Source organism: Rhinopithecus bieti, unplaced genomic scaffold (assembly GCF_001698545.2).
Source record: "Rhinopithecus bieti isolate Rb0 unplaced genomic scaffold, ASM169854v2 scaffold_11401, whole genome shotgun sequence".
NCBI classification, from domain to species: domain Eukaryota; kingdom Metazoa; phylum Chordata; class Mammalia; order Primates; family Cercopithecidae; genus Rhinopithecus; species Rhinopithecus bieti.
The window spans coordinates 2026044-2041866 of NW_016807151.1; the positions used below are offsets into that span (position 1 = coordinate 2026044).

Consider the following 15823-nt stretch of genomic DNA (forward strand, 5'->3'; position numbering starts at 1 on the left):
GCAGTGCACAATCTCAGTCTCCATTGTTGGTGATTTCTTCTCTCCCACAACACTATATGCTGGAATGCTCAGGGCTGAGTTTTTTTACTTCTCTCTTCCTCTACATTCCTATGTAGTCATGCACCATATAGCAATGTTTCAGTCAACAATGAACCTCATGTACAACAGTGGTCCCATGAAATTATAATGAAGCTGAATAATTCCCATTGCCTAATGATGTTGGAGCTGTAGTAACATCACAGCACCAGGTATTACTCAAGTGCTTATGGTGATGCTGGTGTAAACAAACCTACAGTGCTGCCAGTTGTATAATGATAATAAATGACTATGTTATTGGTTTATGTATCTACTATATTACACTTTTTTTCATTATTTTAGAGTGTACTCCTACTACTTACTAAAAAAAGTGACAGCCTCAGCCAAGTCCTTCAAGAGATAGTCTCAGAAAAAGCATTATTATAATAGAAGATGAGAACTGAATGCATGTTTATGCCCCTGAAGACTTTCCAGGGAGATAAAACGTGGAGGTGTAAGACAGTGATATTGAAGATATGAACCTTGAGTAGGCCTAGGCTAATGTGTGTGTTTGCATCTTGGTTTTTAACAAAAAGTTTTAAAATAAACAAATAAATAAGCTTATGAATTAAAGATATAAGGAAGAATTTGTACAATGTGTTTGTGTTTTAAGCTAACTGTTACTACAAAAGTCAAGACATTTAAAAAATTACAGTTTATAAAGTTAAAAAGTTACAGTAAGCTTTCCTTAAGTAAGCTAAAATTTATTATTAAGTAAATTAAAATTTATTATTGAAGAAAAAATATTTTCAAATAAATTTAATGTAGCCTACAGTAATGTCCTGCGCCTTCACAATCACTCACGTGCTCACCCAGAGCAACTTNGATCATAGATGTCACATATATATGTCAACTCCCCTTTCACTCAATTATATATGCTCACTTCACCCTCCTCAATGTTTCCCCTAGATAAAACAACCTACCCTGGTTAAATCCCACATGTTGCCTGAACATAACTGAGCTGATCTCACTTCAAACACATGACCACTTACTTCAGGTAGGCCATTAAGGCTGACTATCATATGACATTTCTCTAATCCATTCACTTCTCTACTTTCCTAAATATTTCCTACTTTCTTTTCTCTTTTGAATCATCAGTATTTCCTCTCTCATTCTTAATCTTAGCTAATGTACTTAGCATTTCACTGAAAATCAGCAACAATCAAAGATCTTCCACAAACTTCCACCACTTTTCAGTCAATATCCCCTCCTGTTGCAACGGATGATGAAATGTCCATGTTTCTAGTTAAAGCCAGCCTTCCACTTGTGCAGTAGAGCACACCCCATCTTGCCTGCCCAGTAATTTTCATCCCTCTTCTGTAACACCAATTTTCCCATTTTACTGGATCACACCCATCAACATATAAATATGCTTTTAAGTTTTTTCAGCTAAAACAAAACTCTTTAACTCCTTTTCTCCTACCATCAACTACCCCATTTCTTTTACAGCAAAACTCTTCCAAAGACTCATCTAGGTTCACTGTCTCCTATTCTTCCCCATCCATTCTTTCCTGAAACCATTATGTTCAGGCTTGTAGCAGCTTTTCACACGGGTGGTTGGTCTGCCTTCATGGAAATGCTTTTTTTCATTTGGTTTCCAGCACACTATAATCCCACTGTTTTGAACTCCCCAGTAAGGGCAGGAATTTCTCTGCTTCTTGGCAGTGCACAATCTCAGTCTCCATTGTTGGTGATTTCTTCTCTCCCACAACACTATATGCTGGAATGCTCAGGGCTGAGTTTTTTTACTTCTCTCTTCCTCTACATTCCTATGTAGTCATGCACCATATAGCAATGTTTCAGTCAACAATGAACCTCATGTACAACAGTGGTCCCATGAAATTATAATGAAGCTGAATAATTCCCATTGCCTAATGATGTTGGAGCTGTAGTAACATCACAGCACCAGGTATTACTCAAGTGCTTATGGTGATGCTGGTGTAAACAAACCTACAGTGCTGCCAGTTGTATAATGATAATAAATGACTATGTTATTGGTTTATGTATCTACTATATTACACTTTTTTTCATTATTTTAGAGTGTACTCCTACTACTTACTAAAAAAAGTGACAGCCTCAGCCAAGTCCTTCAAGAGATAGTCTCAGAAAAGCATTATTATAATAGAAGATGAGAACTGAATGCATGTTTATGCCCCTGAAGACTTTCCAGGGAGATAAAACGTGGAGGTGTAAGACAGTGATATTGAAGATATGAACCTTGAGTAGGCCTAGGCTAATGTGTGTGTTTGCATCTTGGTTTTAACAAAAGTTTTAAAATAAACAAATAAATAAGCTTATGAATTAAAGATATAAGGAAGAATTTGTACAATGTGTTTGTGTTTTAAGCTAACTGTTACTACAAAAGTCAAGACATTTAAAAAATTACAGTTTATAAAGTTAAAAGTTACAGTAAGCTTTCCTTAAGTAAGCTAAAATTTATTATTAAGTAAATTAAAATTTATTATTGAAGAAAAAATATTTTCAAATAAATTTAATGTAGCCTACAGTAATGTCCTGCGCCTTCACAATCACTCACGTGCTCACCCAGAGCAACTTCCAGTCCTGCAAGCTCCATTCATGGTAAATGCCCTATACCTACACAGGTGCACTTTTTTTTTTTTTTTTTTGACTCTCACTCTGTCACCCAGGCTGGAGTGCAGTGGTATGATCTCAGCTCGGTTCACTGCAACCTCCATGGTGTATCACTTTTTAATCCTTTGTATTGTATTTTGACTGTACTTGTTCTATGTTTAGATATACAAACATTTACCATTATGTACAACTGCCTACAGTATGCAGTACAGTGATATGCTGTACAGATAGGAGCAACAGGGTAAACCATCTAGGTTTGTGTAAGTACATCCTATGATGTCACACGATGCCGAAATCACCATTTCTCAGAATGCATCCCTGTCATCAAGCAACACATGACTGTACTGTTTATTCTCAGGTGTACTCTTCCTATAATCCTCTCCATCTCAATTATTGGTAATAATGTTTTTCCCTACAACTTAAAGTNCTATGTTTAGATATACAAACATTTACCATTATGTACAACTGCCTACAGTATGCAGTACAGTGATATGCTGTACAGATAGGAGCAACAGGGTAAACCATCTAGGTTTGTGTAAGTACATCCTATGATGTCACACGATGCCGAAATCACCATTTCTCAGAATGCATCCCTGTCATCAAGCAACACATGACTGTACTGTTTATTCTCAGGTGTACTCTTCCTATAATCCTCTCCATCTCAATTATTGGTAATAATGTTTTTCCCTACAACTTAAAGTCCTCGGCTCCTTTCTTTTTCTTACACTCTATATTCAACCTGTCAGCAAATCCCATTGGCTCTACTTTTAAAACACGTATAGACCAGGCATGGTGGCTCACACCTGTAATCCCAACACTTTGGGAGGCCAAGGCGGGCAGACCACGAGGTCAGGAGTTCGAGACCAGCCTGGCCAACATGGTGAAACACAGTCTCTACTAAAAACACACAAAAAATTAGCTAGGTGTGGTGGCATGCACCTGTAATCACAGCTACTTCGGAGGCTGAGGCAGGAGAATCACTGGAACCTGGGAGGCACTCCAGCCTGGGTGACAGAGGGAGGCTCTGTCTCCAAAAACATAAATAAATAAATAAATAACTTATTTTGGGACTATGTAGAATATGTAGCAAAGTGTTTACCAGGCAGCAGTCAATACAATATACCTTTCCCCGAACTTCCCCCTTTAATTTTTTGCACCCTCTAATAATTCCTGCCATAAATCATGCTCATAATGCTAACCATAAGAAGTATTCTAAGAACTATGTTTTATCTGAAATTTAATAATTGTTTTATCTAAAATTTAATAATTTATTTTAAAAAAGCATTATTTTAATTGACCAATAAAAATTGAATATATTTCTGTGTACAGCATGTTTTGAAATAAATATACATTGTGGAATGGTTAAATTGAGTTAATTAACTATGTATTACCTCATTTACTTATTTTTTTGTGATGAGAACAGTTAAAATCTACTCTTTTAGCAATTTTCAAGAATATAAACACAGTGGTATTAACTCTAGTTCTCATGTCATATAATAGCTCTGGTGAACTTATTCCTCCCATCTAATTGAAATTTTGCAGCCTTTGACTAACATCCATTCCAATACCCTGAATCCCTTCCAGCCCTTTGTAACCACCATTCTACTCTCTCTGAGTTTAATTTTTTTCCACATATAAGTGAGATCATGAAGTAAATATAATGTCCTCAAGGTTCATCTATGTTGTTGCAAATGACAGGATTTCCTTCTTTTATAAACCTAAATCGTATTCCATTGGGTATATGTACCACATTTTCTTTATCCATTTATCTGTTGAATACTTAGGCTGATTCCATTTTTTGGTTATTGTGAGTGTTGCAATGAACCCAGTTACATACATCTATTCAAGATCTTGATTTCATTCCCTTTGAATATATACATACCCAAAAGTGAGACTGCTGGATCATGATACTTCTATATGTAAATTTTCAAGGAACTTCCATACTGTTTTCGTGATCATGGTATCTCCCCTGCCAGGTAAGTATATTCCATACTGTTTTCTATGGTTGTATTAATTTACATTCTCATCAACGGGATGCAATCGTTCCCCTTTCTCCATATCCTTTCCAACACCTGTTACCTTTATCTTTTTGACAATAGCTATTTAATAATTTATTTTTAAATAATTTTGAAATCATAGAAACACTGCCAGAAAAGTAAAAGAACCCTACATTTGTTTCACCCAAATTCCCTGAGTGTTAAGTTACGACATTTGCTCCAGTGCCCACCCAACTGCTCCTACACACGTTACTAGTCTTTTTCCAAAACTTTTGAGAGCAAGCTACAGGCATGAGGTCCTGTCTTCCCTAAATACTGCAGTATGGATATCCTAAAACAAAGATCTTCTAACATAACCAAATCCCAGATTCCAAATTCATAAACCAACTGTTACAACACAGCCATCCAGTTTAAACACTTCATCCAAATGCCAACAGTTTCAGCAGTCTTTTCCATGATGCTATCAAGGATACAAAGTTGCTTAGCTGCCTCATTATTTAGTTGCTTAGTCTTTCCCTTTCCTTCATGTCTCTGATGTGTTTTGAAGATTTTATGCCTTACATTCTGTAGGATGACCTTGAACCTGGGTGGTATTTCCTCCTGATCAGACTTAGTTACAGTATTCTTGGCAAGAATACCACACAGACGATGATGTGCCAGGAAACGTAGGGTGTCAAATTGTTGTACCACTGGTGATATTAATCTTGATCTATAATTCTGCTACTCAATTTCTTAAACTTAAAGTTGAAGAGGTATTCTGAGATTTTACTAATACTCTGTTCCCCATCAATCCTCTGCCCAGCATATTTGCAGCCACTGATTACTCCTCTCAAATTACCTCTATGATAGTGACCAAATGTGCTTCTGTATACCCATTGTTTTATAACCGTGACTTTTAGTTTTGTTATCAACTTCTCCCCCAAATAATCTACTGTTTACTGATTTATGTTATTATGAATTCATGTATTCTTATTTAATTCAGTGTGTTATAATTTATTATAGTGACTTATTTTGATCCTCAAATTTGTTCTTGGTTTTCCCAGTGGGAGCCCTTTTACACTGAATCCTGTTCCCTTTGACATGTCCCCATTATTCTCTGAGAATTTCAATAGTTTTCTGGTATAACAACATGTTCTGGGCACACCTTTTACTTTCCTCCCCTTTCTTTGGTATTTTGAAACCAAGATCTGGAAGGAAGTGGCCTCACTGCTATTGGGATGCAGCACACCAACATCGAATATATATATATGCATACAGATGGACATATACATCTATAACTATTTCTAGATCTCAGTCCAAGAATAAAAATAAAACTCTAAGTTCACACTTGTACTCTTAATTCCAATCCAACACATCTTTGGGCCCTTCCTAGCCTAACTTCTTTCTAAATACTTTCTCTGGAAACTTGGCTGCCATTACCGTCAATATATTTACTTACTTATTCAATCCATTTACTTATTTACTCAATGTAACCAAAATCCAAATGACACTGGCTAATTCTTCTTACCACTTCTGTATTCCTCCCTCACCACTTCACATCCGTGGCTGCCAGCTTCATGCCTGTTGTGATTCCCCAACCCTCTCCAATATGCAGTGACCTCAGTCACCATGCTGATGCCTCCATGCCGGGAAGAGGTGAGACAGTAAGATTCTTGATAGTTTTTATGTGAATACACACACACACACACACACACACACACACACACACAGATTTTATGTATTATGTATATTGATAATGATGATATTTTGGGGATAGGGTCCAAGTCTAAATATGAAATTCATTTATGTTTCATATACTCAATACACATAGCCTGAAAGCAACTGTATACAATATTTCTAATAATTTTGTGCACGAATCCAAGTTGTGTTCAATTCTTATGTGTGTAATTTCCCACTTGTGGTGTCATGATGGTGCTCAAAAAGTTTTGAATTTTGGAGAACTTCAGATTTCAGTCGGGATGCTTAACCTGTATAAGAAACTCACACAACACAATAGCAAAAACCCAAATAACGTGATTAAAAAATGAACAAAGAGTTTGAATTTACATTTTTCCAAAGAAGAAAAAAATGTCCAACAGGCATACGAAAAAATGCTTCATATCACTAATCAATAGGAAAATTCAAATCAAAACCACAATGAGCTATCACCTCATACCTGTTAGGATCCAGCTAATATCAAAAAGACAAGAAAGACAAGTGTTGACCAGGGTGTGGAAAAAAGGGAACCCTTTGTACACTTTAGATGGGAATGCAGATTGGTGCAACCACTATGGATAATAGTATGGAGGTTCTTCAAATAATTAAAAACAGAACTAGTATAGATCCAGCAATCCCTCTGTTGGGTATATTATGACAGGAAATGAAATAGGATCTTGTAGAGATATCTGCAGTCCCCCCTCCATGTCACTGCAGCATTATTCACAATGGCCAAGATAGAAAAACAACCTGTATCCAATGATGCAAGGATAAATAAATTGTGGTAGATATATATAATAAAATATTATTCAGCCTTAAAAAAGGAAAGAAATCCTGTTATTTTTGATAAGAAGAATGAACCTTGAGGACACTATGATAAGTGAAATAAGCCAGATCCAGAAAGAAAAATACTGTATAATCTCACTTATACATGGAATATTTTTAGAAAGTTGAAGACAAAGTGGTATAGTGATTACTAGGGGCTAGGTGGGTAGGAAATGTAGAGAAGTCAAAGGGTACAAATTTCCAGGTAGGTAGAATGAATAAGCATTGAGATTTAATGTACAGAGTAAGAACTACAGTTAGTAACATTGTAATGCCGGCCAGATGTGGTGGCTCACACCTGGAGTTCAAGATCAGTTGGGGTGACAGAGCAAGACCTTGTCTCTCAAAAAAAAAAAAAAAAATCTGGGCTATGGTGGCATGCACCTGTAATCCCAGCTACTTGGGGCACTGAGGCAAAAGGCTCGCTTGAGCCTGCAAGTTTGAGGCTGCAATGAGCTATCATCATGTCACTGCACTCCATCCTGGGTGATAGAGAGAGACCTTGCCTCAAAAAAAAAAAAAAAAACCCCAAAAGAACAAACCAAAAAAACCTCCTTAATAACACTGTAATGTATATCAAAAATTTGTTATAGATTTTAGGTGTTCTTACCATACACACAGATACAAGGTAACTAGGATAATGAATATTAATCTGTTTGATTTAAACAATAATTTTAATATGCATATATGTCAGAATATCATGTTGTACATGTTAAATATATAATAAAATATAAATAAATTTTTAAAAACAGCAAGCCAAGCTTGAGGTTTCAGGGCTGCTAGGCATTTCATTTTCATTTTTTAAGCATATAAAATCCATCATTTAAAGGATAACCTAAGTAAACATGGCTATATCTACAAAGCAGAACTCTGGAGAACAGAGTTATACAATATAATGATTTTCACATTTTCTGAAGTTAGAAAATCTTCTAAATGTTTAAAAACAATCACAAACCTCAGTTCTGCACACATTACAGGCAAATTGTTATCTATAGCTGCTACTAGAAATGCATCAATGCTCACTTGGGTTCCACAGTGTTTTAAAATTTAGTTAACCAAGACAATGGTAATACTGGTACTATATGATTCACTATTCCTATTTTCTTCTATGTATCATACAGATGACTATCTCTTTCATTCCTATTTCAACAGATCATTGTGTAAATTAATTTATCCCATCTCCTATTTTTATTTTCTCCATAATACAATAAAAAATCAGAACAGAATGAAAACACATTTTTAGACTGATAAGGAAATTGAAGGAATGCTTATCTGATTGTGTGAATAACATATCTTACACATACATACTCATGATGGATTAAGTTGGAAAACACAATTCTCTATTCGCTCTATCCCTTTTCTATTTGACTTTCAGAAAAATATAAGTAACAGAATACAGAAGGTATATAGTGTATAGATGTTTTCCATTAAAACTAATGAAAAAATAAAAATCAGGATAGAAACTATAGCACTGATAATTATGAAAGGAAAACAAATCCTAACAATTAAATACAATTCATTATTAAGAAAAGTTATAGAACTCTGATGTCACTCAATATTCGAAGTTATTTCATAAAGTTTATCCAGAATCACATTTCCTTATTTTAAAATTGTATAGAAAATTTCTGGACTTCCATTTTTTGGAATAGGTGACAGAAAACTTGATTTGGAGGTAGTAAAACAAGTACACCTCACTTTACTGAGCTTTGCTTTACTGCACTTCGTAAGTACTGTAAATTTTACAAATTTAAGGTTTGCGACACCACATTGAGAAAATCACACCATTTTTCCAACAGCACATGCTCACGTGTCTGTCACATTTTGGTAATTCTTAACAATAATCTGTTACAGTGATCTGTGGTCTTTAATGTTAATACTGTAACTGTTTGGGGACATCACAAACTACTTCCAAGTAAGAGCAAACATAAATAGTATATTCTGTTTGTACCACCAATTTAGCCATTCTTTCTTCCTCTCCTCAGGCCTCCTAGTCTCAGATGCGACAATTTAATAACCCTACAATAGTCTCTAAGTGTTCAAGTGAAAGGAAGAGCTGCATGATTCTCACTAATTGAAAGTTAGAAATGAGTAAGCTTACTGAGGAAGGCAGGTACAAAGCTGAGACAGGCTGAAAGCTAGGCCTCTCACACCAGTTAGCCAAGTTGTGAATGTAAAGGAAAAGTTCTTGAAGGAAATCGAAAGTGTTACTCCAGTGAACACATGAATGATGAGAATGCCAAGCAGACTTGTTGCTGACAGGAAGAAAGTTGTGTGGTCTTGATAGAAGATCAAACCAGCTATAACATTCCCTTAACCCAAGATCTAATTCAGAGAAGGTCCTAAAACTCTCTTTAATTCAATGAAGGCTGTGAGAGGTGAGGTAGCTGAGAGGTGAGAGGTGAGGAAGCTGCAAAAGAAAGTTTTAAGGTGGCAGAGGTTGGTCCATGAGATTTATGGAAAGAAACCATCCATTCTGCAGTATCCACAATATAAAAGTACAAGGTGAAGCACCAAGTGCTAATGTAGAAGCTGCAGCAAATTAATCATAAGATCTAGCTAAGATCATTGATGAAGGTGGCTACTCTAAATAACACATTTCAATGTAGATGACACAGACTTCTATTGGAAGATGATGCCATCTAGAAATTTCATACAATGCATGGCTTCAAATCCTCAAAGGACAGACTGACTCTTGTTAGGGACTAACGCAGCTGGTGACTTGGAAGTTGAAGCCAATGGTCACTGACCACTCCAAATAACCTAGAGCCCTTAAGAATTATGCTAAATCTACACTGCTTTTGTGTTCTATAAGTGAAAACAAAGGAGGGATGACTGCACACCTACTTACAATATATTTTAGTTATTATTTTAAGCCCACTTTTGAGACCCACTGCTCAGAAAATAAAGGATTTTAAAATATTACTGCTCATTGACAAATACAACTGGTCACCTAAGAGCTCTCATGGAAATACATAAGGAGATTAAGGTTGTTTTCATGCCCGCTAACACAACATCCATTCTGCAGCCCATGAATCAAGAAGTAATTCTGATTCTCATGTCTTTTTTTTTTCCCATTTGGTAGCGATAGGGTCCCACCCTGTGGCGCAGGGTGGTCTTGAACTCCAAGCCTCAAGTGAGCCTCCTGCCTCAGCCTCTCAGTGTTGGTATTATAGGTACATGGCCTCAAGTATTATTTAAGAAATAATTATTAAGAAATACATTATGGCTGGGTGCGGTGGCTCAAGCCTGTAATCCCAGCACTTTGGGAGGCCGAGATGGGCGGATCACGAGGTCAGGAAATCGAGACCATCCTGGCTAACAAGGTGAAACCCCGTTTCTACTAAAAATACAAAAAAAAAAAAACAAACGAGCCGGGCGAGGTGGCGGGCGCCTGTAGTCCCAGCTACTCAGGAGGCTGAGGCAGGAGAATGGCGTAAACCCGGGAGGCGGAGCTTGCAGTGAGCTGAGATCTGGCCACTGTACTCCAGCCTGGGCGGCAGAGCGGGACTCCGTCTCAAAAAAAAAAAAAAAAAAAAAAAGAAATACATTATGTGGCTGGTGCAGTGGTTCATGCTGTAATCCCAGCACTTTGGGAGGCTGAGGCAGGTGGGTCACTTGAGGTCAGGAGTTCGAGACCATCCTGGAAAACATAGGCAAACCCCATCTCTTACAAAAAACATAGAAAAATTAGCTGGGCATGGTGGTACATGCCTAGAGTCCCAGCTATTGGGAGGCTGAGGCAGGAGAATTGCTTGAACCTGGGAGCTAGAGGTTGCAGTGAGCTGAGATCATGCCACTGCACTCCAGTCTAGGCGACAGAGTGAGACTCCATCTCAAAAAAACAGAAGAAAAGAAAAGAAATACATTACATAAGGCTAGTATAAGAGCCGCCATACACAGTGATTCCTCTGATGGATCTGGGCAAAGTAAATTAAAAACCTTCTAGAAAAGATTCATTATTCTAGATGCCATTAAGAACCTTAGTGATTCATAGGAGGAGATAAATATGCCAGCATTAACAAGAGTTAGGAATAAGTTGATTCCAACCTTTAGGGATGACCTGGAGGAATTCAAGACTGCAGTGAAGAAGGAACTACAGATGTGATAGAAACAGCAAAAGAACTGGAATTAGAAGTAGAGCCTGAAGATGTGACTGAATTGCTGCAATCCTATGATCAAACTTGAATGGATGAACAGTTGCTTCTTATGGATGAGCACAGAAAAGTGGTTTCTTGAGATAGAAATTACTCCTGGTGAAGATGCTGTGACCATTGTTGAGATGACAACAAAGAATTTAGAATATTCCATAAACTTAGGTGATACTGCAGCTACAAGCTTTGAGAGGACTGACTCCAATTCTGAAAGAAGTTCTATTGTAGGTAAAATGCTATCAAATTATCATTGCATGCTATGGAGAAATCTTTCATTAAAAAGGAGTCAATCGATGTAAACTTCATTGTCATCTTATTTTAAGATATTGCCACAGTTATCCCAACCTTCAGCAACTACAATCCCAGTAGCCATCAAAATCTCTATCAGCAAAAGACTGATTTTGAAAGGCTCAGATGATTAACATTTTTAGCAATAAAGTATTCTTTAGGCCGGGTGCAGTGGCTCACGCCTGTAATCCCAGCACTTTGGGAGGCCGAGGCAGGTAGATAATGAGGTCAGGAAATTGAGACCATCCTGGCTAACACGGTGAAACCCCATCTCTACTAAAAATACAAAAAATTAGCCAGGCGTGGTGGCAGGCGTCTGTAGTCCCAGCTACTCGGGAGGCTGAGGCAGGAGAATGGTGGCATGAACCCGGGAGGCGGAGCTTGCAGTGAGCAGAGATGGCGCCACTGCACTCCAGCCTGGGTGACATAGCGAGACTCTGTCACCAAAAAAAAAGGATTATTTAATTAAGGTATATACCTTGTTTTTTTAAAAACATAATACTATTGAACAGTTATATGCACTGGAAAACTTAAAAAAAACTGTATGGCTAGGCTTATGATGATATTTGCTTTATTGCAATAGTCTGGAACTGATATAAATCTCTGTTGAATCTTTAATAAGATGAATGTAAAGCAGGAATTTTAAAGAATGTAGCTAAATGTCTTCTACATCTTTGTTACTCAAAGCACAGCCCACAGACCAAGTAGCATCAGCATCAGTTGCAAGCTTGTTAGAAATTCACAAGCCCCACCCCAGACCTCCTGACCAGAATCCTCAAGTGATGTGGTAGTCACATGTTAAGTAGCAAGGTTCTAGACCAGTGTCAAATAGTTCACCAAATCACAGAGCTATTTTTCTGTGGCAAAAACATCCAACACCACAGATTGCCGTGTAGCACCAACACAGGCTCAGGTCATGTCTGAGATCATATTATAAACCCTGGCTATACCTCTTATTGTGTGATGTTAGACATGTTACATAATCACATGCCTTAGTTTCATCATGTGTACAATGGAGGTGAATAGGTATATTTCATAAGAATGATGTAAAAGTTTAAATATTACATGGAAATTCTTAGAATTAGTACCTGGCACAGTATAGGTAATCAGAAAATGTTCACTATCGTCCTTATTTTTGGTTTCAAGTTCAATTGCTATGAAGACAGTGAATACTTGGAAAGAACAAGGAAGGAATTCATGATAAATTAAAACTGAAATTACACCCAAATTATGCCAGGTAAAATATTTAAACCAAAATATTTTGATAAATAATTAAAATAGGTAAAAGCATTAACACACAAGCAGAACAAATTTTAAGCATTACAATGGCTCCATTGTTTTACTGTGCATTTATACAGTATATTAAATAGCATACTTTATCTTACCAGTCGTTTGCTATAAAGTAATGCTGTGCTGCTGCCACTGGAAACTGCCCATTTAGAAAAATGCATGACATGTTCCAATTGTTTAGAAAGTCCAGCCACTTCCTGTTGTTGTTGCATAAGTTTCATGCGATGGTCCTTTGCAAGGCTCTGAAAACAAGAAAATAATTTCAAAATTAGTATCAGCATGTAACATAGACTTTAATGGTCATTTCCAGGTAAACAAATTAGAATAACTACAATCTCTAAGTACTCAATTTACTGAAACTAAAAATACTCTTAGTGTTTTCCCTATTAGTACAAAGGATCATTTTCACTATAGCAAAAAACTGCATCCCAAATGTGGCCCCTCAGCCATCAAGGCCCTGGATCAGGGGTCTTACGTATTCTGGGAGTTAACTCTGTTCGAGCATCTTACAATACATAAAAAAGGATAGATTAGCTATAATACAGTAAATGCCTATGAAATTCAACATTCACAAATAAGACAGATGTTCTATCCAGCAAACCTGTAAAGTAACTCGATCACGTAATTTACTCAATCATATGACTTCACCTTTTAGGGATTCTACTTCACAGTTGCAATTGCAAGTAGTTTGTGCAAAACAGAGTCATGCTGTGTTGTAGATGACATTTATCCTTTGTATGTGGTAATTTTTTTAAAAGGCATCACATTATTTCTGTCTATTGAGAATTAACATGGGAGCCAACAGATGCACAATTGTGCCAATGCACTTTAAGAAAAGCTACATAAAATAATATAGATTTCTCTAAGGAAAGTATGTATGTACTTTCCTTAGAGGCGGATAATCAAAAGTAGAGCACACTGAACTTGGGTATTTTAAAGGTTCCTATCCAAAAACCTCATCCTAGATCTAGCAAGGAAAAAGAAGAACAGGACTTTCTACTTTCTCAGACAAATTAGAAAAGTTTAAAAGTAAAATTGCTATACTACAACATGGACTTACATTCTCAATAAAAAGTGAACCCAGATCCTGGCCCTAGTCAGTTCCAGATTTGGAAAATACACTTGAGCTACACTGAGTTAAGGGGGAAATTGCAGTTGTCTGTCTGAGGGACTGGTAACAGTCAATGGCTCTGCCATATGTAATTTAAGTTCAGAGAGACAGTAATTTGCCTATTAGGCTATTTTTGACCTCTGTAAAAATTTATTAAGTGTTTCTTTGGAAACATTCTAGTAGGAATAGAAATTGTTTACTTTGAAGAAGGTTGAGAATTAAGAATCAGACGCCCTGGTTTTTTGGTCTTCTATCCTAAATATCTATTTCAGCCAATTTTACGAGTCTTAACAGATAAAAGGGTTATGTTTATTTGCCTTTAAAAGGGACTCCAACCAGCCTGGGCAACATAGCGAGACCACATCTTTACAAAAAAAAAAAAAAAAAACCCAAGAGTGGCAGTACACGGCTTGTAGTCCCAGCTTCTCAGGAGGCTCAGTCAGGAGGATCGCTTGTAGTCCCAATTTCCCAGGAGTTTGAGGCTGCAGTGAGCCAAGGCCATACCATTACACTCGAGCCTAGATGACAAACTAGACCTTGTCTCTAAAAAGTAAAATAAGAAAATTCACTACAGTGAGACTTCATCTCTACAAAAATAAAAAATTAGTCAGGTGTGGTTGCACAGCTACTCAGGAGGCTGAGGTGGGAAGATTGCTTGAGCTCGGGAGGTCAAGGCTGCAGTGCAAACACCACTGCATTCAAGCTTGGAGAACAAAGTAAAACACTGAATCAAAAAAAAAGGGGGAGGGGGCGAGGTGGGGTAGCTCATACCTGTAATCTCAGTACTTTGGAAGGCTGAGGCAGGCAGACTGCCTGAGCCCAGGAGTTTGAGACCAGCCTGAGCCAACGTGTCAAAACCCCCTCTCTCAAAAAAAAAAAAATTAGCCAGGCATGGTGGCATACACTTGTAGTTCTAATTACTCGAGAGAGGCTGTGATGAGAGGATCACCTGAGCCCAGGAGGTGGAGGCTGTGGTGAGCTGTGATTCATGCTATTGCACTTCCATCTGGGCAACAGAGTGAGACCGTGTCTCAAAAAAAAAATTTTTTTTAAAGAATGAACCTGGTCATCAGTAGATATATACTGACCAGGTATATATCTGAAGTGTATCTTTCTAGAAAATTTTGCTCCACTAAACCCCGTTATGATGCAAAGTTTTCACTTCAGTTAGTCTCAAAAGTAACTCATCTGTTTCACATTCAGAGATCCTCCTACAAGCAAGGCATTATAATTTGTGCTATAAAGAAAACAATCAGTCGTCAGACATTCATAGTGTATTATAAAGTTTTAAATTGTCAGCTACAATACAAAATCCAGCAATGGAAAACTTGGGAGTAGGGAAAAAAGTATTAAATCACAAATGAAACAATTATATTAAAAGCACTATGATTTCTACTTCACAGTACTTTAGGAAATACTATGTTGAATCAATATACTATCCCATGGGCAGTCACTTACCTCTAACTGATGCAGTAGAGCTTTTCCTTTTTTATTTATTTCTACCATCAATGTAAATATAGCAACTTTAATATCCTGTTCCACCTGCTTTTGATTTTGATTTACTTCAATAATTCTGAAAATTAAAAGGGGGAAAAACATAAGGCAGATTTTTTTGTATAATATTTAAAATTGATGTTTTAATGTCTACATTAGACAAAAATGTTTTCAGGCCTTAGAAGCTCTGCTATTTCTGAGTCCTTCACTTTAAATTGACTGTCTTGAAGATGAGACAGCAGAAATATAATTCTTCTGAAAGATATCACCACTTAATCTTAAAATTAAGTCTTGAATCTTAAAAA

The 15823-nt window shown here is 36.9% G+C and overlaps 1 protein-coding gene across 2 annotated transcripts in view; it reads right to left on the reverse strand.

Moving 5' to 3' along the window:
- Positions 1–15823, reverse strand: part of TRIM24 (tripartite motif containing 24) — a 125821-nt gene that overhangs the window by 39567 nt on the left and 70431 nt on the right. For both annotated transcript variants that reach the window (XM_017880394.1, XM_017880393.1), the window contains exons 6-7: positions 15483–15597; positions 13009–13155 (exon numbers count right to left, since the gene is read on the reverse strand). In XM_017880394.1, coding sequence (XP_017735883.1) covers positions 13009–13155; positions 15483–15597 — 262 coding nt within the window. The remainder of the gene's footprint in view (positions 1–13008; positions 13156–15482; positions 15598–15823) is intronic.